General features: G+C 37.3%; 1 protein-coding gene across 3 annotated transcripts in view; it reads left to right on the top strand.

The window, feature by feature from the left end:
• The window catches only part of Trpm7 (transient receptor potential cation channel, subfamily M, member 7), an 88497-nt gene that overhangs the window by 58298 nt on the left and 4656 nt on the right, over positions 1 to 25543 (top strand). For 2 of the 3 annotated variants that reach the window (NM_053705.2, XM_039105837.2), the window contains 16 exons: positions 1942 to 2220; positions 3189 to 3363; positions 4535 to 4661; positions 7272 to 7456; positions 9404 to 9536; positions 10574 to 11286; positions 13861 to 13928; positions 15739 to 15829; positions 17503 to 17570; positions 19452 to 19486; positions 20942 to 20967; positions 22520 to 22570; positions 22649 to 22714; positions 23790 to 24073; positions 24171 to 24253; positions 24393 to 24598. In NM_053705.2, coding sequence (NP_446157.2) covers positions 1942 to 2220; positions 3189 to 3363; positions 4535 to 4661; positions 7272 to 7456; positions 9404 to 9536; positions 10574 to 11286; positions 13861 to 13928; positions 15739 to 15829; positions 17503 to 17570; positions 19452 to 19486; positions 20942 to 20967; positions 22520 to 22570; positions 22649 to 22714; positions 23790 to 24073; positions 24171 to 24253; positions 24393 to 24598 — 2590 coding nt within the window. Of the gene's footprint in view, positions 1 to 1941; positions 2221 to 3188; positions 3364 to 4534; positions 4662 to 7271; positions 7457 to 9403; positions 9537 to 10573; positions 11287 to 13860; positions 13929 to 15738; positions 15830 to 17502; positions 17571 to 19451; positions 19487 to 20941; positions 20968 to 21723; positions 21773 to 22519; positions 22571 to 22648; positions 22715 to 23789; positions 24074 to 24170; positions 24254 to 24392; positions 24599 to 25543 lie in introns of those variants that run through there. The other variant, XR_010064692.1, reaches the window with a different exon arrangement.

Raw genomic sequence — 25543 nt, 5'->3', positions numbered from 1 at the left:
CATGTTTTATTTTTTTAAATATTTTTGTTTAAGCTGGGCATGGTGATGCACACCTTTAATCCTAGCACTTGGGAGGCAGAGGCAGGTGAATCTCTGAGTGCAAGACCAGCCTAGTCTCCAGAGCAAGTTCCAGGACAGCTGAGGTTAAACTGTCTCAAGAAAACAAAATAAGACAAAACCGAGAATGGTTATTAATGTTTACTTTGAGTACTATTAGTAATTAGTCTGTCTTCAGAAATACTAAATATGTATGTAGGTAGTCAAGAAAATGAAAGATAGATGTTTTTCAATTGTATAACACCCTAATTTTGAGGGGAAAATTTTTCCTTTTTCTTAAATCCTTAAGCCAATGTATGGTAGTACACATCTATAACTCCAGTGTTGGAAGGCAGTTTAGGATCATCTGCTATACAGTGAAGATATCAGGCTTGCCTGGGCTATATGAAACCCTGTTTCCGAAGTAAAAACAAACTATTTATTAACTTTATGTGCATGAGTGTTTTAACTATGCGTATGTCTGTGTATCGTGTGTGACTGTTGCCCACAGAAGCCAGAAGAGGGCTCAGATCTCCTAGATGAGTTATGATCTGCCACCCAGGTGCTGGCAGTCAAACTGGGGTCCTCTTGAAGTGTATTCATAAAAGCTTTTGCATGTATTTATGAGAATGGTATTAATTGTATCTGTGTTTAGTGGAGAGGGAAATTGCTTGAGAGAAAAGCAAAAGTAGGAAACATTGGGAAACATTTTATAGCTGTAAATATATTTCTCAAAATTTTTAAAAAGTTACTCAGGGATAGTAGATATTTTTAATAAGTTAGATATATACAAATATTTAAATCATATAACTTTGGACAAATGAGGCATCTTTGGAATCTACTGCCAGTGTTTTCAGATATTGCTTTAACTTGAAATAAAACATTTCAAAAGCATTTCACATATATCACCATAGCTTTCTAATTATATCACCTTGCTGAGCAAATCATTCATTTATAAGAAGTCTGTGTGTTACCCAAAGACCATACCTAAAGACTATACATGGACTGACCCTGGGCTCCAACCTCCTAAGTAGCAATGAATAGCCTAATAAGAGCACTAGTGGAAGGGGAAACCCTTGGTCCTGCCAAGACTGAACCCCCAGTGAACATGATTGTTGGGGGGAGGGCGGTAATGGGAGAAGGATGGGGAGGGGAACACTCCTAGAGAAGGGGAGCGGTAGGGGTTAGGGAGATGTTGGCCCAGAAACTGGGAAAGAGAATAACAATCGAAATGTAAATAAGAAACACCCAAGTTAATAAAGATGGAAAAAAAAAAAAGAAGAAGGTTGTGCTTACCATGCCAACCAACCAGAGCTTCCAGGGTCTAAGTCACTACCCAAAGACTATACATGGACTGACCCAGGGCTCCAGTTGCATATGTAGCAGAGAATAGCCTTGTTTGGGCACCAGTGGAAGGGGAAACCCTTGGTCCTGCCAAGGTTGAACCCCCAGTGCACGGGAATATTGGGGGGGGGGCAGTAAGGAGGGTGAATGGGGGGAACACACTTAGGGGGAAGGGGGAGGGAATGGGGGCTTATGGGCAGGAAACCGGGACAGGGAATAACATTTGAAATGTAAATAAAGAAATATATCTAATTTTTAAAAAAAAGTCTGTGTGTGTGTTTGGTTTGCTTGTTCATTTTGTGACAGGCTCTCAATAAATATAGCTCTGGCTGCCAGTTCTGCCTGTCTCTGTCTCTTGAGTGCTGGATTTAAAGGTATTTGCCACCATATCTGCCCATAAAGACTCTGTTATTGTACTGTTTTCTTATCAAATGAAATCTCAAATTCTTTGAAACATTAAAATATAAGTAAAATTTTTCTGTGAAGTTATAATCAGGTTCTATATATGATTTAATAGAAAGGATTTAATTCAACCTTTTTTTTTTCTTCTTAAACCTTTAGGTCTTTATGTCTGAAGCTGGGAAAATCAGCCAGAAGATCAAAGTGTGGTTTAGTGACTACTTCAATGTCAGTGACACAATTGCCATAATTTCTTTCTTTGTTGGATTTGGACTAAGATTTGGAGCAAAATGGAACTATATTAATGCATATGATAATCATGTTTTTGTTGCTGGAAGATTAATTTACTGTCTTAATATAATATTTTGGTATGTGCGCTTGCTAGATTTTCTAGCTGTAAATCAACAGGCAGGACCTTATGTAATGATGATTGGAAAAATGGTAAGTTGAAATGTCTACTAATATGCATGAATTGTTTCTTAAAAAATCATAAAATACATGTTTTCATATAGCTTTACCTAGCCCCAAAATTTCTGTTAGTTCATATTTATTTGCCTCATACTCTGTATCTGTAATTCCTTAAGGATATTTTATCAGTATATGTGCTTCTGTAATGTATGTTTGTGGTGAATTCATATGTGTGAGGGTGCACATGCACACATGTAGTGGACAGAAGTCATGTTGGATATTTTTTGTCACCCTTCATCTTATTTCTGCAGACAGGGCTCTTACTGACACTAGACTTGTTTCCTTATCTTCTTTCCCTTCCTTTAATCTTCTTTTGAGCCCCATCTTTTTCTCCTTCTCTTTCTCTTTTTCATACCTCCCCCCCTTTTTTAGTTTTGAGATAATTATAAATTCACATGGAGCTGTACCAAATAAGAATCCTGGTAGCTTTTATCTTGCTTCTTCCAAAGATTACATTCCATTCTTTCCTTTTAAGCTTTATATCACATATTCTTGAACTCTTACATGTGGTGTACTCACAAAGGCCTTTGCATGGTGGTACATATCTCTAGTCCAGCTTCTAATGAAGTGAGCAAAGTATAGATAAATGAGGCCAGGTAGAGGAAAGTCTGCATTTCCATTGCTAATACACAAGCTATAAGAATTGGCATTTATTGGAATTAAGTCTCCAAATTTGCCCTTGTAAGTATAGTTGTGGATTTGTCTTATATTTAGCAAGGATAGGCTGTAATTTGAACTAATCAATATAGTTTATTACAGAGACAATCTCCTTCATAAGACTTATGCAATGATAGCATTTTCCTGAATGGTATTATTAGCAATAAATGAGAACTCAGTTATTCTACTTACCTACTAAAACATTAGAAACACTCTTTAGGATGAAATTTGTTGTAGCAATTAAGTTCTCTTATATCTTAACAGGTTTCTTTTTTTTTAAACAGGTGGCCAATATGTTCTACATTGTAGTGATAATGGCTCTTGTATTACTTAGTTTTGGTGTTCCCAGAAAAGCAATACTTTATCCACATGAAGAACCGTCTTGGTCTCTTGCTAAAGATATAGTTTTTCATCCATACTGGATGATTTTTGGTGAAGTTTATGCGTATGAAATTGATGGTAAGGATTTGTGTTTACAAAATCATCTTTTGGTTATTTTATAAAGTCAGGATTGCCTCTTAAAATACTGCATAGTTTCCAGTCAAACTTGCAACCTAAATTTCCCCACTATGCGTTAATAGCCCCCCTCCCAAAAAAAGATCAAAAAGAGGTGTTTTGAAAATTGTTCAACCATATACATTAGAAGTCTGTTTTAATTATCTTAGACAATGAAGATATTTAGTAATTCATATAACTAAAAGTTTAATTTGGTTACAAAGCCACTTCAAGGAATGATGGTTGTGATGGTGATTATGATGATAACTTGGTTAATGTGCACATTTTAAAATGACTAAATAGTAACTGTAAGTGTATATAAGAATTATCTCTAATTCATGATCATTTTCGTCTCTTTCCTACTCTAATGAATCTTGTATTACTCCTTGTAACTGTGATGGATGTTAAACTCTTCCTTCCTTGCTTATGTTTAGCTATGTTCTAGCTTCAAAAATGTTTCAGGCGTGAGTAATGAATGCAAAGGAATTCAAATTTAGTCACTTCATGTGACGAAATACATGTTTATTTTTAGTCCTGTGTCTTCGTATGTCTTTGTGTGGGTTTGTGCACCTAAAGTGCCTGCGGAAGCCAGAAAGAAGCATGGGATCCTCCAGAAGCTGGAGTTACATGCATGGTTCTAAGCTACCTAACGTGTGTGAAAATAGGTTCAGTTTCTTACTTGTAACCATTTGTCTGTCTCTGAAGTCACTAAATCTAGTAATTTTCTATTTAAAATGCATTTTAGTCCTCATCTAAAGAGGTTTGTAACATAGGTTTACTATGATCTGTCATGTACTTCTTAGGTTCAGATATTTTTCTTACATAAATGTTACATTTTCGCTGTATCCAGTGATTTTATCTACCGTTATTCTCAGTCTAACCCTTCCTACCAATGATATAAGTTATAATACTGGTGCTTGAGTTCAGTGCAGTGATGGTGCACGACAGAAAGCCCCATAGCTCTAAGTGTCTGTCGGAGGCTTCACAAGGCAGAGCTCTAAAGGCTAGCCACCTGTCAAAGATCCTTTCCTTTTAAATTCTTAAGCAGATTTGCATGTGCTCAAAATTTTCTGTAAGACAAAGAACCTTGTATACTGAACTCCTATATTTAAAATTCTTTTCTCTCTCCCCAAAGTGTGTGCAAATGATTCCGCTCTCCCGACAATCTGTGGTCCTGGAACTTGGTTGACTCCATTTCTTCAAGCAGTCTACCTCTTTGTACAGTATATCATTATGGTTAATCTTCTTATTGCATTTTTCAAGTAAGAATTTTGTTTACTTAATATATTTGATACATTGATCATTTTGAGTAAATATTCATTTTCTTGCTTTTAAATTCTCAATTTTAATGTAGTCTTAAAGTATTGTCTTTAAATAAATTACAAATAAGACACACATTTTTCAAACCAAAGGAATTTTAAATGTTGGGGTTTATTATTTTCAACATAAGAAATGTGTATAAGTATGTGCTCCATATGTAGCAGATATGCTGTTTGGCTTCACATGGGTCCCTAACAACTGGAGTGGCAACTGTCCGGAAAGCTGTTGCCTGTCAGTGGCATATGTTCTAGCTGGCTGATTTATCTGGCCTCAGTGGGAGAGGATGCGCCTAGCCTCACAGAGACTTGATGTGCCAAGGTGGAGGGGGGATACCCAGGGGAGACCCTACCAACTCAGAGAAGAAGGGGAGAGGGTGTGAGATTGTCTAAGAGTGTGATTGGGAGAGAGCCAGTGAGCATGATGTAAAGTGAATAAGTAAAAATAATAATAATAATAATAATAATGATAATAATAATAATAATAATTTTTAAAAAATGAAAAAAAAGGGGCTGGGGATTTAGCTCAGTGGTAGAGCGCTTGCCTAGGAAGCGCACGGCCCTGGGTTCAGTCCCCAGCTCCGAAAAAAAGAACCAAAAAAAAAAAAAATGAAAAAAAAATATGTCCTCATACATGTGCATGTCATTGTGTATGTTAAATGAAGGTAGGAGGTAAATGTTAGCTGTCTTTGTTGATCATTCTTTACCTTTTCTTTATTTTAAAATTATTTTTTATTTTATGTGTTTGGGTGTTTTTTGCCTGCTTGCATGTTTATTTTACATTGGTGTATATCCAGGATGGTCGGTCAGAAAAGAGTATCAGACCCCACAAAGCAGCAGTACTGGCTTGAGCTCCCATGTGGGTGCGAATCACCTCCGTTAAAAAGCACCCAGAGCTGTTAACATCTGTCCAGCCCTCCAGCCTATTTCTAAAGAAAGGCTCTCTCTGAACCTGGCTGTTATCAGTCTGGCTAAGCAGCCTAGCAGTGAGCCTATGTGGTCTGCCTATCTTACTGTGCCTCAGCTAGTTTGTTTAAAAAATAATCTTTTGGGAAACAAGCAAACAAGGCTGGCGAGATGAGTTGGTAAAGATGCCTATTGACAGACAATTGAGATGACTTGAGTCATTCCCAGGCCTACATGGAGAAGAGAGTTCTGTACACACACCTGTACATGTCACTCGTAAGGAAGAAAGATGCTTTTTAAATCTTACATCCTTACCAGCAAATTTTCCTAGGTTGCTAGGGAATTACAGAAAAACAAAGAACTCGTGTAATTTTACTTGGTTTTTATGTGACATTCATGTATCATTTTTGTGTATATAGAAATTGTAGTTCTCAAAATAATCTTACAGTTTTACCTAGTTTTCCTTTTTTCTCTGCGTAGCCCTGTCAACCAGACTGGCCTCAAAATCACTGAGATCCTCCTGCCTTTACCTGTTGAGCTTTGGGATTAAAGGCATGTGCCGCCACTGTCCAGCTTCATTTATCAGCTTTGAATGACTGTGTCATTCTCCACAATGTAGACCATATTTCAAGCCAATATATTAAACTGCTCAATTACATTATAATATTTTGTTACAAAATGTTTTATTTCCTCTCTAAATGATCAGAACTGTTGAAGATATGTACTTCTAGGGCTGTCTAGCTTTAAATCAAAGTAAGGCTCTGTCCCTTACTTCTTGCTGAAGCCAGGTATTAAATTTCTTATCTTTACTCACTTGATAAGTTAGGGTGACTTTATGTAGTTCAGAGTAAACTTAAAATTTGGAGTGGTGGTGATAGTATGTTTGGGGCGTGTGTGTGTGTGTGTGTGTGTGTCCATGCATACATGTAGAGAAACAGGGTGAGAGGTAATTTCCTCTGTAGCTTTTGGCTTTATTGTCTTGAGGCAGGGTCTCTCACTGAACTTGAAGCTTGCCGTTTCATCTAGGTTGACTGTCTAGTGAGTTCTGAGGATGCACTTTCTCTGCCCCACAACACTGGGTTATGTTACACGTGCAGCCATACTTGACTTATACATGTATGCTAACCATTAAAATCAGGCTCTCATGCTTGAATAGCAAGTATTCTTAACCACCAACATCTCTGTAAGGATATATGTGTCTCTCTACATAGCCTTGGCTTTCCTGGAACTAGCTGTGGAAACCAAGCTAGCCTCAAACTCTCACAGATATGTCTGCTTCTATCTCCCAAGTGCTAGGATTAAAGGCATTTGACACCATTCCTGTTGAGATTGAATTCTTGATCCTCCTGCATTTTAGCCTTCCAGGTTTTGGAATTACATGCATATGGCATGGCATTTAGCAAGATTTTCTTTTGTTTTACCCATTTACATAATTTGTTTTAAAAGCTTATAGTTGTTCTTTTTCCTACTCAGTTTTCTGACATCTTTTATTAAGGTCCAAAACAGGATCAGCCTTTTGGTTACATATATTTGTAATTACTTTTTTTTTTAAATGATGTATCCTTGCACATGTAGTACAGAATTAAATAAAGTAAAATCTTTAGTATTTAAGGTGCAGAATATAATTGTTTGGTTTTTTTATTATTCTAGTAATGTATATTTACAAGTGAAGGCAATTTCCAATATTGTATGGAAGTATCAGCGATATCATTTCATTATGGCTTATCATGAAAAACCAGTCCTGCCTCCTCCACTTATCATTCTCAGCCATATAGTTTCACTGTTTTGCTGTATCTGTAAAAGAAGAAAGAAAGATAAGACTTCTGATGGGCCAAGTAAGTAAAATATGGAAAATCTCTTTTCTTGATTCTCAATGTTATACTGAAGGCTAAATATTGGTCTTTTTTTTTAATTACTGTGAAAAGTTCACATTTGCCTAACTATAAAACAGTTTTTAGGTACAAGTGGAGTGTCCGTGAATAAGAACTCTACCTTGGATGTTGAAAACCAGTCTTTTTCATAATTAGATCAAGCACATAAAGGATAGCTATGAAATCAAACTGGCCAGAGGAAGACTAGGATTAAAAATTAGTAGATTATTACAAGTGCTTTAAACATCAGTGTTTCACAGAGCACAAATAACTAGATAGGGAAAGAAAATGTATCAGTTGTTTAAAGAGTTTGCTGAGACATGTCCAGACGTGTGGTTGATTAGCACACTTGCTTCCTTTATCTGCTACTTGTACTTTATTCCCCCGAGCGGGGCTCTTCATTATTTTAAGTATGATGGTCCTCTTAACTAAATCAGATACTATGAATAGCCCATCCTAGTTTGTGGGGATTTATACTATAATATTTGATAGTAACATATGACCCCTTCCTACATGCACAAAATGTGATGTATCAACCACAGGGTTACTATGAATGAGAATTCCAGGAAAGAGCCGTGCCTGCAAAGGCTGACTTGAGTGATTAAAATGTCAGTGACTGTGCAGTGTGGAATGCTCTGGGTTATTTATCTTGACTAAGAATAGTCAAGTAGAGGGGTTGGGGATTTAGCTCAGTGGTAGAGCGCTTGCCTAGCAAGCTCAAGGCCCTGGGTTCGGTCCCCAGCTCTGAAAAAAATAAAATAAAATAAAATAAAATAAAATAAAGTTTGCGAACTCTCAGTATTCCTCTGTTTTTTAAAAAAAAAAAAAAGAATAGTCAAGTAGATTAACTTGACTATTTAACCTGCTAAAGCTGTTGTTGGAGCCACTCTCCACTTCCCACCCTGTGTCAGACTTAACATCCTGTCTACAGATAAAACGTTTTAAAATGTGTTGACTTTTAACACCCTAATTTTCTACCAGTCAAAAAGTTTAAGTGCCATTACGTCATATCCTGGCCTTATAATGGAGATGTTGTTTATAAATGCCTTGATTTATGACTTTCAAGGTTTTGGTACTGTAAAATCTTCATGAAACTGCTTTTATGTTTGAACATGGAATTTGGGGTAATCTAAAATCTAAAATCTCTGTTTCTGGGCCATGGTAATCCATATTTGGCCCCAGAATAAACTGTTATTCATTCAAACAAAAGCAAAGCAATACAATATTAGATAAATTTAGATTTATCATCTTTTGGGGAATGGTATTTAAAGGTTATTGTTTTGGGGAAATGGTATTTAATGGGTTTTGTTGTTTCTGTTGTTTAAATGGTATAAGCTATATCATTTTATCTGTTGTACAAGGCATTCTTAACATTCTGGGTTTTTTTTTTTTTTTAAACAAAAAACAAATTTAGTGCATCCTTATACTACTTGGGTAAATCACCATGTCAGTTGTGCTTAAATTTTTCATGGTTTTCTTTCTCTGATATGTGACAAGAGAGCTGAGAAAAATAGAAAAGGGTATAGTAAGAAAAGGGGAATTAAAGAAAAATATAAAATTTGGTGGGCATGGTGGTGCTAACCTTTAGTCCCAGGATTGGGAGGCAGAAGCAAAAGGGTGTCCATGAGTTCCAGGCCAGTTCGATCTACATAGTGAGCTCCAGGACAGCCAGGCTTTGGAGAAAGTCACTTTCTATTAGATGGATGGGTAGGTGGGTGGGTGGGTGGGTAGGTGGATGGATGGATGGATGGATGGATGGATGGATGGATGGATGGATGGATGGATGATAGATAAGCTGTGTAGAGGGGCCCTGTCCAAATAGATAAATAAAAGACAACACTGAAGTCTGAAAATCTGGTGGAGGTAGCCTTTATGATTTGTGTTGTAATTTCTTTCTGGGCTTCTCCTTAGAACTTTTCTTAACAGAAGAAGATCAAAAGAAACTTCATGACTTTGAAGAACAGTGTGTTGAGATGTATTTTGATGAGAAAGATGACAAATTCAATTCTGGAAGTGAAGAGAGAATCCGTGTCACTTTTGAAAGGTTTGTATGCTCTTTAATAATATGTCAGAATGAACCCTGTTGGTTGATACTTTTTTACTCTTCAGTTTATTTTAACAAGTAAAAAAGTTTCATGTTTATACATTGAGAAAACAGGTCAGTTTTCCTACCCAGTAGATAGAGCTCTTAAACAACTCAGCCACTGTCTAACCCATTACTTTATTCTTAGTGGTGCTGTGGATCAAGTTCGGGCTTCACACTTAATTAGGGAAATACACCTCTGAAAGTCTGGTACTTAGAATTAGCACTCTTGTATTTTGACTGTAGTTGCAAAGGAGAGAAGAGTTGGTGCTCTTAATTATTTAAGAAGAGAAAATAAAGCTGTCATTACTATTTTAAAGCTTTCATTCCTTACATTGTTTTTGCTTCATATTAAAAGCATATGGTGTTCGTGTATGACACTAATGGTAGTCCTTTGTAGATATATATAGATTTTGTGAATAGACTCAAATAGCTTATGAAACATAATTTGCTTTTAAACTTTGTGTTTTAAGCCAGGTGCACACCTCTAATCCCATCGTTCAGAGACAGCTAGACAGAGCTCTTGAATTCCATAAATGAGGCCTTCCTGGTCTAGAAAGCAAGTTCCAGGACAGCCAGAGAAACCCTGTCTCCAAAACAAAACCCTTCATGTTTTAATTATGGTAGCATTAGCACTGTACCCTTCTGAAATACAAGGTGTGATTTGTACAAATTCATAACCATATTTTATTTTGGCAGTGTATTGTTTAAACAGTAAAATTTCTCTTGCTCCACTATCATCCATTTAGACTACAAAAAAATCTATTTTATTTTCAAAAACTTATTGCACCTGTGTATGGATGATGTGGGGGGGGTAGGGGGGACTGGTCTGCTTTGGCATAAGTGTAGACCTTAGTACACAACCTTGCAGAGATGTTCTTTCCTTATGCACCTATGTGGATTCCTGAGCTCAAACTCTGCTCTCCACTGAACCAGTCTCTTTGTCCCATCTACATTAATTTTAACAACTGTAAAATGCCCTTTTTATCCCCCTACAGAGTGGAGCAGATGAGCATTCAGATTAAAGAAGTTGGAGATCGTGTCAACTACATAAAAAGATCGTTACAGTCTTTAGATTCTCAAATTGGTCACCTGCAAGATCTTTCAGCCCTAACAGTAGATACATTAAAAACACTTACAGCCCAGAAAGCTTCAGAAGCTAGCAAAGTGCACAATGAGATTACACGAGAATTGAGTATTTCCAAACACTTGGCTCAGAATCTTATTGATGATGTTCCTGTAAGGCCTATGTGGAAGAAGCCTAGTGTTGTAAATACACTGAGTTCCTCTCTTCCTCAAGGTGATCGGGAAAGTAATAATCCTTTTCTTTGTAATATTTTTATGAAAGATGAAAAAGACCCCCAGTATAACCTGTTTGGACAGGATTTGCCTGTGATACCCCAGAGAAAAGAATTCAACATTCCAGAGGCTGGCTCCTCCTGTGGTGCCTTATTCCCAAGTGCTGTTTCTCCCCCAGAATTACGACAAAGACGACATGGGGTAGAAATGTTAAAAATATTTAATAAAAATCAAAAATTAGGCAGTTCACCTAATAGTTCACCCCATATGTCCTCCCCACCAACCAAATTTTCTGTGAGTACCCCATCCCAGCCAAGTTGCAAAAGCCACTTGGAATCCACAACCAAAGATCCAGAACCCATTTTCTATAAAGCTGCAGAAGGGGATAACATAGAATTTGGAGCATTTGTGGGTAAGTTTGGCAAACTCTTACTGCTTTTCATGTCAGAAATACCACCTTAGAAAAGTAATTGGCTAACTTGTAAAAATATAGTATATGACAGGATCAGAAATATTAAACAATCAGTTGAATTGGGATGATAAGTATATTGTTATGGTACCTGCTCGGTGCCATTCATTATAGTAAAAGTATTTGGACTCTGTCTTTTGAATTTAAATATGTCTTCAATTCAGTTTGTCAATTATTGGAGGGATCTGGCTGAAAGTAGGGGCTATAAGGGAGGTTAAAAGCTGACACCATTATAAATAGGGCCAATGTGTCAACAGGACAGTATTGAAAGTGAAAGGTGAACTACAAGTAATTATGTTAGGACTTACAGAGACAGCATACTCATTCACTAACAGTGATGCATTATGATCATATGAATAACTATAAACTTGCCTAATTTTATTACCCTACCAATCAAATATATGTCTGTATATATGTCTACTCAATTATGGATGTAAAGATGAAAGCATGATTCTTTTTTAAATATTTTTCTTTATGCGTATGAGTTTTTGCCTGCATTTATCTCTGTGCACCATGAGTGTGTCTGCTACCTATGAAGGTATCAAGTCCCCTGAAAGTCGAGATTTGGATGAGTAGTTGTAAGCCACGATGTGGGTGCTGGGAACTGAACCCGGATCCTTTTCCAGCAAGTACTCTTTTTTTTTTTTTTTTTTTAAAGATTTTATTTATTTTATCTATGTGAGTACACTGTCGCTGTCTTCAGGCACACCAGAAGAGGGCATCGGATCCCATTACAGATGGTTGTGAGCCACCATGTGGTTGCTGGGAATTGAACTCATGACCTCTGGAAGAGCAGTCGGGTGCTCTTAACCGCTGAGCCATCTCTCCAGCCCCCCAGCAAGTACTCTTAACCACTGAGACATCTCCAACTCCCTCTTCTACTTTTATCAGAATCTTGTACACTACAGAACCAGCCCCGAGGACGCACTTTTTATATAAGAGTTTGCACTCCCAGTCACTTATCCTCAGTATCTTATGCAATTCTGTGTCTGTGCACTGCCTTCTTCTTGCTGCATAATGCATTTCTCTTACCATAGTTGAGAACAGCCCAGGTCTGTCAGTATAAACCGTCACCTAGAAGGTAGTTTGATACATCATCAGTTACCAAAGTAATAGTGATAAGATCTACCTTGTGTCCTGTGACCTTCTCAGACATGGATTTACAATTCAGGCATTGATCCTTTGTACAGCAGGCCTCAGATCCAATTAGAAAGCAGTTTACTCCACAGCAGTTATGCCACCATCAGAGCAGAGAAGATTGGTGCAAAAGAAAGTCTTATAACTGTGATCACTTAAGTAATGGCAAAATATGCTCTTTTGACAGTAATCCTAAATTAATAACGTGAAAATTATTTGGCCAGGGAACTATGAAGACCTAGACTATAATGAAATAAATAAATTGTGAGTGTAAGGAGAATGTATGAAGGGTGGTTGGACAAGTCCCTGGAAAGCTTGGTTAGGGTAGGAAGACGCGTTGGAACCTCACTGATTTTTATGCTTAGGGTGATTATTTGGATTTTTTTGTTTTGTTGTGGTTTGTTGTTGTTGTTGTTGTTGTTGATGTTGTTGTTGTTGTTGTTGTTGTTGTTGTTGTTGTTTGGTTGGTTTTTGGAGACAGGGTCTTGCTACATAGCCCAAGTTGTCCTTGAACTTAGAATTCTCCTGCCTCAGCTTCCCCAGTCAGGGCATTATCATAAGCATGGTCTATCATAATGAGCAGGCTGTCTTGGATTAAATAGTAATATAAACCTTAGCATATTTAAATGCAGGCCTTATGCCACATAAAGAAGAGTAAAAACTGAAGAGAGAAAGTGTCACAGGACTAGCTACGTTCTGTGATTTTAGTGTTGTAACTAATTGTTTCCTGGTAGATAAGAATATTAAAGTATTTGACTATAGAGTTTCTAGAATAGCCTGCTCTTCTGGACTTGTATTCATACTGTTCTAAAAGCTGTCTGTGACCTTTTGCCTTCTCCTGTCTTTAGCTGTTTTTCTAGCTTTCCCACCCTACACATTTACCATGTTGTGGATACTATAACGATTAGCCGGAGGACATGTTAATAAGGCTGGGTAGTATATCCATATTTAGGCCAGCCTGGCATGCTCTCTGGGTACCTAAAACACTTAGGTTTATCCTTAGCTTATCTGGAGAATTGAACGTTTTCCAAGTTCCTTTAGGCTGGTTTGGTCCCGCCTCCACCTTACAGGTGCTGAGATTGCAGTGTACACCAGCTCAATCTATTTATAGTTCACCATTAAGAGTAAAAATCCTTTAAATTCCAAGGTTTACATACATCATTTGTGGGGTTCTCAACAGGAGATCTTTGTTGTTTGCTGTTGGATATCTTCCTGGTGGCTATTTTCAGTATGAGTGTTAAAAAAAAAAAAGAAAATTTGCAGAGCCTGAAAATTACTTGAAAGATCAACATAAAACATTTGTTTCTAAAATTGTGCTTCATTTAATAGGGAAGAAAAGGTTTTCATTGCAACCTTTTTTTTTCCTTTTCTCTTGTTAAGGACACAGAGATAGTATGGATTTACAGAGGTTTAAAGAAACATCAAACAAAATAAGAGAACTGTTATCTGTAAGTAGAAACTTTATAACAGCACAATTAAATGTAATTTTACTTTTATGATCATTTCTCCTAAATAAAATAAAACTTTTTTCAATAAAAAGTAGGTTAGCTGAGATTGTCATCAGTATAATTACCCCACATATTTGAAACATGAAAGGGGAGAAATACGAAAAAGTTTCAAGTAGCTTACATTTCTGTTAACTGAAATAAACTGTTTGACATTGTCTTTTTTAAAAATGCTTTTCTCTGTTTGCTTTTTTATGGAGTAATTACTGAGCTTAACTTTTCTTCTGGAACTCAAAGTTCATTAGAACATGATCCTAGCTCTCAAAGAACTTGGAATCTAGAAGTTAAAAAGCTATATATAAAATGTACATATGTGAACTGTTAAATTCTTACTAATGTTTAATGAGTACATGGAATGATTGTCAAAAAAAAAAGTATTTCTTGCCTGAAAATCAGTTTTTATTTCTATTGCTGTCATAAATTGCCTATAAGTCCTCGTCGCCTTAAGAACAGTGATGTAGCTAGCTGCATCCTGACTACCTCGAAGTGCTTTAACTATTCTGTCCCTCGAACTTACGTTTTCTGAATGATCAAATGACAGTAAAACAGTGAAACAGGATTTTTTTCTAAATACACAGTCAAGGATCTAATAACTGAAAAACTTGAGTCATCCCTCCTCATATGATCCAAGGTTAAGTGTTTCATGCTACCAGGCATGTTACATACTGCCTTGCATGTAAGAGGCGGGCTTAGATGCAATTTAATATTGATGGTTATAATGACATTTGTGTTTATAATAACATGTATTCTCATTAAAGCACTGTACTAAAATGATGAACATAATATCTGGTAAGAAGATGCTGTAAATTAGTAATTTAATAGGTGAATGAATATCAGCAAATTGGGTAGCAATGGCTTTGTGTTTCTTTCCTGTTTACTTTAAAGTTTGAAAATGTATGATTTTCTCACTTCAAAGAGAGATAGCAGGATGATATATAAAACATGGTCATGGTGCATTCAGAGGTGCCTGAATATACAGTATTGTCTCATTAGAGTGTGGAGGAGGCAGAAGCCCAGTTTACATTTACATAACTTTTTTTTTTTTTTTTTCCGGAGCTAGGGACCGAACCCAGGGCCTTGCGCTTGCTAGGCAAGCGCTCTGCCACTGAGCTAAATCCCCAACCCCTACATAACCTTTTAGATGGAGGAAGTCAATGTAAGTTTAGTGGACCAATCAGAGACTGTTCTTTGCTCACAGTTGCTCCTCACCACTTTTAAATCTTTTGGTAATTTTGAGAATCTCATGTAGCCTAAGCTTGGGCTAGTTTCTGAGTCCTTATCTGCCTTGCCTCTACTTCCCAAGAATTTGGATTGCAGGCATGTGCTGTCACATTCACCAAAGTAATTATTAGGCCAGAAAGGCAGCAGGCCTTTTAGATGTGTGAATAATACGAAATAATACAGAACCTTTCAAAGGGATCGAAATACTGTATCAGAGCAGATTCAAAGAGAAGTTACAGCTTAACAAACAGTTCCTGCTGAATAGTACACAGTAAGACACATTAGCACCTACTTCTCCTTTAATAATAGTTATGGCTTCAGTTTTTCCCCACTTCTCTCTATTTCCCCAAACATCTTGAGAATTTACATTAATATAAAAAGAATTCATTCAGATGAGTAAGTAGTTTCAAGTAGTTTGTGAGTTTCACACTGTAGTAACCAGATCTTCTAGATACCTTTTAATGATAAAGTAGAATAAAGTATATTCAATTCAGTTGCTTTTAAAATTTATGTGCATGTACAATCTATACAGAATGATACTCCTGAAAACACTTTGAAACATGTGGGTGCTGCTGGATATAATGAATGTCATAAGACTCCTACTTCTCTTCATTCAGAACAAGGTGAGTGTTTTGACTTTATCAGGAATTCTGTTAAAAAACATACGAAGCTTTAAGTTTATATTTGCCAAGCACCTTAGTAATAAATAGTATGTAATTTACTATAGTGCATGATAACAGCATATTCAAGCCTCAACATGTCATTTTAATAGCTGCAGAAAAGGCATTTGTTAAAATTGAACCATTTGTTCATGAATAAATCTTACTTAGTAATGTGTGAATGGAGTTACAATAAGTTATTTGTAAAAACGTAAAAACAAGTCATATTTTATCATGGTATATTGAGAACTAAGATGAGAAAAAAAGACAGAAAAGTATCTGTTTGTATTCTATATTCTAGTCCTAGAAATAAGACCAGTAAACATAGAAGTAATTATCAAGGAAAAGGTGAGACTGTCAGATGCTATTTTAGATAATGTGTGTTTTATTTCTAAAAGTAACACAATTTTATATTGCTCAATCCTCTTGTTTCACTTTTAGGTCACATCTCTTAGTTTGCTTGCTTGTTTGTGAGCCAGGGTCTTCAATGTAGCCCTGGACACATCACAGATCTAGACCATGCTAGCCTCAAACTCCCAGCAATTTACCTGCCTCTTTCTCCTCAAAACTGAGATCAAAGGCGTGTCCCACCGTGTCCGGCTCGTAGTTTGTTTTTTTTTTAACTAAGTGGAAAGTGAACTGTTTCCCACTGTTTCTGGATTGAACACAGAACACAAGTTACCTTCACCCTTGCCTGCCACTGCAGCAGTGTCACAAGTATAGTTGAGACTTCTTTTTTTTTTTTTTGGAGCTGGGGACCGAACCCAGGGCCTTGTGCTTGCTAGGCAAGCGCTCTACCACTGAGTTAAATCCCCAACCCTGAGACTTCTAATTTCTTGATGTTGCCAAAAATACTTTACATTTTACTTGGATTAAAAAAATAGACTGTGACAACAGGGTATTATTATCTTAAGTCAAGAGTGGAATGGACAATATGACAGTCATTATTATCATCAGAATAAAAGATTAGATGGGAGGGAGAGATGACTGAGCAATGAAGGGCTACTCTTAGAGGATCCAGGTTTGATTCCCAGAACCCACATGGAGGCTTACAGTCATGTAGTTCCAAACCACAGAATCTTAATTTAAAAATGTTAATGGTAATAAGATAGCAGTCAGGTGGGTCTGTGTAAGCTGGAGGTAAGTGTCCATCAGGTTCCAGGCTAACCAGGCTATACAAAGTAGGGCCTGTGCAAGATGACGGTGATGGCGTGATGATGTGAAGGAAGAGGAGGAGGAGAAGGAATAATCCTAATCCTAATCATAATCCTATGTCCTTTCATGGAACATCTCCAAGCTTAAAGTTAATAAAACCTAAACAAATCTTGTACAGTGTCATTAACTATGGCCAGGGCTACTCAAGTGACAGAGGTAAAAGGGTCATTTTTAAGATGGAGACAACCTGGGCATCCTATTGACTTGTTTTTAAATTATGTTTTATTTCTTGCTGGATTTTCACAATAAATTGAATGATTAGAATAAGTTTTACAGCTTGAAGGATTTATAGGTCTCTTACAACTCTTCAGTTTAGCTTTCTAGAGAGAAGAAATCTTAGGAAGGTTATACTCTACCTAGAAACACTTTGCTTTATTAGTGAGTACTTTAGTTGTTCAACTGTGTTTAATTTCTTGTAACAGAGAGCTGTAGTAGAAGAGCGTCGACAGAAGACTCTCCGGACGTAGATTCCAGAGCAGCTTTGTTGCCGGTTCGTACCTTTCAATTAAATTGCATGTTCACAAGTACACACACTTAGTAATGACTGCCTAGAGTGGTAGTTAATAGTTTGTGGGCAATTAGATCAAGCTCTTTCTTAGAAAACTGACCACAGTGCATGGTGGCAGTTAGAGAAAAGTCACCTCCTCACATGAAATTTTACACAGAAGAAAAAGGCAAGACCTATTGAATTGAAGCTAATTGTATTAATTCATTCCAAGACACCTGTGGTAATGTTTGATTTCCATAAACTTTTCTAAAAACCCAGATGGACAACCAAGACAGAAGCTTAGGTGAAGGCAGATAAGTGTCTAGAAATCAGCATTCAAACAGTACGGTCAATAGAACAGTGACTTATATGTGGTCAGTTGTTTTACTAAAACACTGCATCTTTGGTACATATGTACAGTCCCAGAATTATAATCTCAGTAATCCATAGGTTGAGGCAGAAGATCTCAAAATTTGAGGCCAGCCTGGATTAGATAGTGAGACCTTGTCTTAAAATGCAAAGCAAAACCCCATGTTGTTTTTTAAAACATTAGGAAAAGGAATTGTTAGTAGAATTTCACAGTGACATTTTCTGCTCTTTAGGAGTCTGATGAATTTGAATTGTAAAATATTGCATTAAAGTCTTATTAAGATTATTTCCTTTTCCGAGACTTTATTCAACATTTAGTAATTAAAACTGGGATAACTGATTATAAATAATAAATTGTGCTTAAAGTGATTAAAAATAAAGCATTAGATAAGGAAAAATACTATTCAAAAATTTCATAAATTTGAAAAATATATAGAGAAATGAGAAAAATTCCAAGCTTGGTGAGACCTCTTTAATCCCAGCATTCACAAAGCAGAGGCTGGTGGATCTTTGGGAGTTCAAGGTCAGCCTAGTATACAAAGCAAGTTCTAGAACGTGTTAGACCCTGTCTTACAAAAACAAACAAACAAAAAAAACCCACAAATATTCTGTGGATGTAGACTACATGCCTGTAATCCTAGTCCCTGGGGATAGAGAAAAGAGGGAGCCTGTTTAAGGCCAGCCTTGCTACATAGCAAATTTCAGATCAGCCTGGCCACACAGTAATATTTTGCCAAGAACAGAGGCAGTCTAAAGAGAATTACTGAGTGAAGCCAGAGTGCAACCCAGACAAAAGTACATCCTGACAGAAAAGAAAAAAAGACCAAGGAAGTACATCTGATTGGCTGTAGGAGTGTCAAGAATTTGAAGAATGTAAACAAGTTGATTTTCTAAATTGATGAACTATAGGAAAATTTAAATTCAGAAAATATGGATCCCAGTCTAGAGAAGTTAAATAAGTCTAGAAACATGAGTACTAAGTTTGCCAAAGAGAACCCACGTGAATTGGTGTATGAAATGGCTACAGTGTCTTAATGCTTTATTGGCATTTAGGTGGTGTGATTTTAATTTTTCTGCTTATATTTTGGTATTCTTTTGGCAAGAAGCACCAATTATTAGTAAAGTCAGAGACATGCTGATACATTATTACTAATAATGTAATCTGAAAAAAAAAAAAAACGAATCTGAAGAACTGGAAAATCTGGAGGCTGGGGAGATGAGTCAGTTAGGTAAAGAGCTTGCTATAACCAAGCCTCAGAACCTGGGTTTGGATCACCAGCCCCCATATAAAAGCCAAGCCTGGGATAGAGGAAGACACCCACATAGGTGCTCAGAAAGACACACAACTATTGTCGGGAATAACATTCCTGAACTTGCTTATTCCCCTTCATGGGACTATGAAACAAGGACTTCATATTAGGCTCTCATATTAAGAAACAAATGTTAAATAGTTAATATTGATTCTATAGAACCGCTTCATCTATATTTGTTTTTCTGTTTGTTTTTTGACTAAAGGATTGGTTACGAGATAGACCAACAAACAGAGAAATGTAAGTCTTTCTTAATGACATGAAGACTTAATGAATACCATCTTTGTTCTTCTCTTTCTTCTTTAATACCCCTTTTAAGATATTTGTTCTAGCATTACTCATCTTTACAGACAAGAAAGTGGAGGAACTGTATGATAATCTTCCTACATAGTTACACAAATTTATCTTCTTATTTCAGCTTTCTCTTCACTAACTTTGGAGAAAGACCAGTATGATGTCTTTAGTTTGTACTTGGTTACTATTAATATATTTATCAATCATTCTAACCCAACATTAAACTGCTTGTGAATAATACCTTGATTTGAGCAGTAATACACAAATTAGAAAGCTTGGGTACTGAAGTTATCTGACAAATCCAGAACCAGAAGAGTAAACAAAAACAGATTAGTGGGTAATTGTCCTTGATAAGTACTACTGGGGAAGAATGCCCAGTTTCAAGCAGTATGTATTTCAGTGTCTCCCCTTTGTGAATCTGAAGAAGTATGAACATAGAGGAAAGTAAACAATGGTGTTGACATAAATAGGTAGCTCTGTTAGTGTGTTCCATTTATAATGTCATTTGTAAGACATTATAACCAAAGCCTTAGGAAATAAACACAGAATACAAGTTAATTTTCTTTTTCCTTTTTTGGTGCTGGGGATTAAGTCAAGTAGAGAGAAAAGAGTGGCTTACCAGCATCCAAAAAGGGAATAATGCCAGATCAAAACGCTCCTTACAAGAAAATCTTTCCCATACTGAAAGTAAAGAGAACCTTTGGGGCCAGTTGGATTCTGGGAATTGGGAAGAGACCATGGTGGCTCTGTACTTCCAGAGTCCTTTTGGATCTAGTTCATGATGTCTCAAATGAGTCTCATAGTTTGTATTGGGGGGACTCCATCTGGAGCTCATCCTAGACACATCCCACTCCCTTTTTCATTACACCCACCTCATCTGCACAGGGGCCCTTAGGGCTCATAGAACTTCCATTTGGAACCGAGACTTGTTATATATAAATGAATTACATACTAGAAATTGAATGTTGCAAGATGATGAAGCCTCATCTTTTTCCAATCAGTCTGTTGGAATACTTCCAATGTATTTGAAAAGAAATCATAGAAAATAATTTCCTGACATTGCCACAGTACTGGAATGAGTCTTTACAAAAACTAAGCTATGAAATAAAAATATTATATTATTAAGATCTAGTTGCCATCAATTTAGCACCAAAATAATGATATTTATGTAGCCATACAGTGAAGGTACAAGTTGTTGGTAGCATGGATACATGTAAATATATTACAATGTCTGTATATGGAGCAGGAGACTGGCAAGTGTTCAAACACACAGATTTGAACATCTGTATTCCTTTAACTACATTTCATTAAATAATTATTATAGCCTTATAAAATCACACGCTAAATGATAGTCAAAACTAAGGTTGTTGCACAGCTTATATTATTTTTATATTTCTTTAGGCCATCTGAAGGAGGAACATTAAATGGTGAGTCCGTGTGGTAGATTTAATAGGAAAATTAAAGGTTATTATTAAGGCATTTCCCATATTTTTGTAGGTAAGACATGTTAGACTTCAAGTTTTAAAAAGCCAGGGAAGTTGGAAGACTTCCCTCATCTTTAATACACTTTATGACCACTTTTCTGTTACCACTCCCCATTTACCAGCACCCAAACCCAGAGTAATGCTAACACGCTAGGCTCTGCTGTGGCCTCCATCGTAAATAACACAGTGGCTTACCTTATGTGGGTTTGTGGTTCAGCATAAATGGAGTCATGCAGATGTAACTGTTATGAGAGTCATCTCTGTTACTGTATCAGTGTAGTTTGTGCATTACTGGTTTTTCATAGTATTTCCTTATTGGAATATATTGAATTTATCCATTCTATTTGATGAACATTTCAGCAGCTTCCAGTGTGTAATCATTATCCTTTCTGTTGCAATGAGCATCCTTGTTTATGTTGTTTGGTAAACATAAATTTGCTTTTCATGGTTTTATGCCTATGGGTGGAATTGCTGGGTCATAGCTTATGCATATGTTTATATTCGATATTTACTGCCTGCCAGATAGGTTTTCAGAGTAGTTATTCCATACTGGCTTCCTTCCTGTAATTTACTACTAGTCTATCTTCTACCACCAAAATAATTCCTCCTAAGAGATTTGATCTTGCCACTCCTCTGCTTTACATTTTTCCCATTGTCATTCAGTAAAATGCAGTGTCCTTTCTTTGCATGACATATTAGGCTCTTCACAATTTGATATTGCCTGCTTCTGTAGCTTCACCTCCTTCAGGTATGCTTATGCTCTTGCTCGTTAATTTGCAATCTTGGTTGCATATTCAGGTCACTGTAGCGTCATCTGTGATGCCACAGACCCGTAGAATTAGATATTCTGGACTGTGTCAGTGGGTGATTTTCAGATAGCTCCACAAACTATTCTAATTGTATGTAGTCATTCATACTAAACTGCCTGGGGTTTCTCACATGTAGCATGTACTTTAGCACTGCAGATATTCTTGTAAAGGGATCCCCACAAATCCACTGCCTTGCAGATTGCTACTTCTCTCACCTCTACCCTTATTAACCAGGCAGCCTTAGTTATCCCCCACTGTGGTCCTCAGGATGCACGTGCACACGTGTATGTGGAGAGGTGTCTGTGTATATATACTCTGTCTCTTTATATTGTTTTAGGGTTAAAACTGTTGGCTTTATTCTGTGTGAGGGAGCAGATTTCCTTCTCATTTATATTCTAGAACGTAGTACCTCACATATCTATTGTCCTCCCATCTCTTCTCCCTAAGATTAAAAGTAAAATCCTCAAAATAAATACATAAAATTAGCTAAGGAGAAGGCGATCTGGGGTATCCTGCATCCCAGCTCGCTTCTCACGTTAGAACACCTAAAGCCCAAAGGGCAAGAAACAGGACAATTTTTCTTTTCAAGTGGCAGGTGTGAAAGTGCAGTTTATGCCAAGAAATGTCTGAGCTTAAATTTATACTGCATGGGTGCTTTTTAAAGTCTGATTTATTTACAATTTTAGGTCTTGCTTCTCCATTTAAACCTGTTTTGGATACAAATTACTATTATTCAGGTCAGTGATACTAAAAACAAACTTTACTGATCTTTGAAGTATTAGGGTTTTCATCATTTGTCTCTCATTTCAATGCAGCTGTGGAAAGAAATAACCTGATGAGGCTGTCGCAGAGTATTCCCTTCGTTCCTGTACCTCCACGAGGTAAACCCCAAATCACAACCTAGATCACTGGTCCCTAATCTTAACTTAGAAGGGACAGAAAGAAATACCAGCTTTGTGCACCTTCTTAGCTTATGAGAAGAACAGAGTGTGCTAAAATGTGGGAGAGCATTAGAAACCACTCTTTGTTCTGTTTCACGACCTGTAAAGTTGACATTATGGGTGTGTAAAACAGAGGCTCTAACCAGCAGTCGAACATTTACCTCGGAACTATTTTACTCGCTTCCAAAAGAATTTAACCTCAAGAGCTAGGAGGATGGGCCAGTCAGTAAGAAAATGAGTTCATTCCCAAAACGCTGTGAGGAAGCCAGATGCACCAGTCTGTGTTGTCATTTCTGTTCTTCTGGCCTGCCAAGTGGACTCCAGGCCAATTAAAGACCCTACTCCAGGGGCTGGGGATTTAGCTCAGTGGTAGAGCGCTTGCCTAGCAAGCGCAAGGCCCTGGGTTCGGTCCCCAGCTCCGAAAAAAAGAAAAAAGAAAAAAAAAAAAAAGACCCTGCTCCAGAAATCGTGGATGGATGGCTGCTGAGGAATAGTATAGTCGAGCAGTGAGGCGTCCTCCCCCCCCTGCCCCCCCCCCCCGTCATCCCTCCTGCTTATGTAGATTGTACTCCCTGCACAGGTTGTCTTTACAGGCTACAGTTTGAAAAATGCTTGTCTTTAAATGTAAGTTCAGTGATAGTAAAATGTTTTTATTATTTCAAATAAATCTATGCATAAGGTGTAATGGTATATGCACACAGACACCAGAAAACGTTGGTCGTCCTGCTTTGTTACTCAGCGCTTTGTTTCTTGCTGTCCCTGGAACTAGGCTGGCAGCTAGCAAAGCCCAGATCTCCAAACAGCACTGGGTTACAGTTGCCCGTGTGCTGGTCTCCTCAAGTTTGCCCAACAGGCATTTTTATCCAGTTAGCCACTTCCCCTTCCAAGGAAGTGTATTTTTATTTCTATCACTTATCACCTTTTGTAAAATTGCAAACTTTGGGATTATCTTTTATTTCTAACTTAATATTAACCTAGTTATAAGTTGATCTTAAACTGTTCGTTTGTGTTGCAGGTGAGCCTGTCACAGTATATCGTCTGGAGGAGAGTTCTCCCAGTATACTGAATAACAGCATGTCTTCTTGGTCTCAGCTAGGCCTCTGTGCCAAAATTGAGTTTTTAAGTAAAGAGGAAATGGGAGGCGGTTTACGAAGAGCAGTCAAAGTGCTGTGTACCTGGTCAGAGCACGATGTCCTGAGATCAGGGCACCTTTATATCATTAAGTCGTTTCTTCCAGAGGTGATAAACACATGGTCAAGCATTTATAAAGAAGACACAGTTCTGCATCTCTGTCTCAGAGTAAGTGTCAGTGAACTGTGACTGTAGCTGTGACCTGAGTGGAAGTGTGAATTAACCAAATGGACTCTTACTGACCAAGGCCTCCCCTTCTCTGTAGGAAATACAACAACAGAGAGCAGCACAGAAGCTCACATTTGCCTTTAATCAGATGAAACCCAAATCCATACCATATTCTCCAAGGTAAATGTCTACATTTGGTGGGAACGTATATTATTTAAGTATTTATTGCCACTCATTGTTGCTCTTGTCTTTATTGTATGTGCTGCTGATCAGTTAGAGTCTCACTAACACCCCCGGTGGGACCTGACTTTTTTGTAAGGTTCCTGGAAGTTTTCCTGCTATACTGCCATTCAGCAGGGCAGTGGTTTGCTGTAGAAGAATGCATGACTGGGGAATTTAGGAAATACAACAATAATAATGGTGATGAAATCATTCCAACCAACACTCTGGAAGAGATCATGCTAGCCTTCAGCCACTGGACCTATGAGTACACCAGAGGGGAGTTGCTGGTACTTGACTTACAAGGTAAATCTATTACCAATTGAATTACTGAGGTGAAGTTATGTGGTGGGTTCTTACCTATTTATTCATCATGTATTACACATGATACACAGATAGATATCTGCTAATTTAAAGTCTTGTGCTGACAGAAAGTGTAAAATGAGTTATTTACAGTCATAACAGTATAGTCATTGGGGTTTTGAATAATGAGATTGGTTGTCTTTCCTTTTATTAAGATACAGTTTTACTATTCATCCCAAGCTGGCCTGATCCTTTTGACCTTCATGTCTGAGTTTCCCGAGTGCTGTGACTAAAGGGACGTGTCACCACACCTAGCCTGGCTTTCTTAATAGTTGGGGTGATACATGTTCATGTGAAATCTATTTCAATATTCTTAGGTGTCCCAGTTTTTAGTATTTCATAGGTATAAAATTATTTTTTACCAAAGCCATAATGAGTGTCTTTGTTTTTTGCTTTATGTTATCTCTCACTAAACTATCCAAAAATAAATTAGTAGCTTAAAACAGCAACTGCTTAACGCATGGCTTCCAGAAACCTGAGGAGGTCAGAAGAGGGCAGCAGATCCCCTGGAACTGCAGTTCTTATAATAACCCCTGGAGTCCAGGCAGTTGTGAGCCTCCATGTGGGTACTGGGAAGACAGTAAGTGCTCTTACAGTCTGAGCATTCCTTTAACCCATGCTTCCAGAGTTTAGATAGACTGTGATGGGGAAAGCTCATCTCTGTTGTCCTTTCTGAGGGCTTGAATTGCTGAAGACATTGGATAGTTTAATTGGAATTAAATATCTTTGATCTCAGTTTACCACCTATCTGCGTGACTAAATGGGGTTTCCTATATTAGGATTTTAGTAGTTGGACCTCTTGCTTGGCAGCTGCTTTTCCCAAGAGAAAAAGCTCAGACCCTTTCCCCTGCCCTGGTTTTTTGTTTTTGAGACAGATTCACAGTGTAT

This window comes from Rattus norvegicus, chromosome 3 (genome assembly GCF_036323735.1).
Source record: "Rattus norvegicus strain BN/NHsdMcwi chromosome 3, GRCr8, whole genome shotgun sequence".
Classification (NCBI taxonomy): Eukaryota; Metazoa; Chordata; class Mammalia; order Rodentia; family Muridae; genus Rattus; species Rattus norvegicus.
This window is presented reverse-complemented; position numbering and strand designations above follow the sequence as displayed.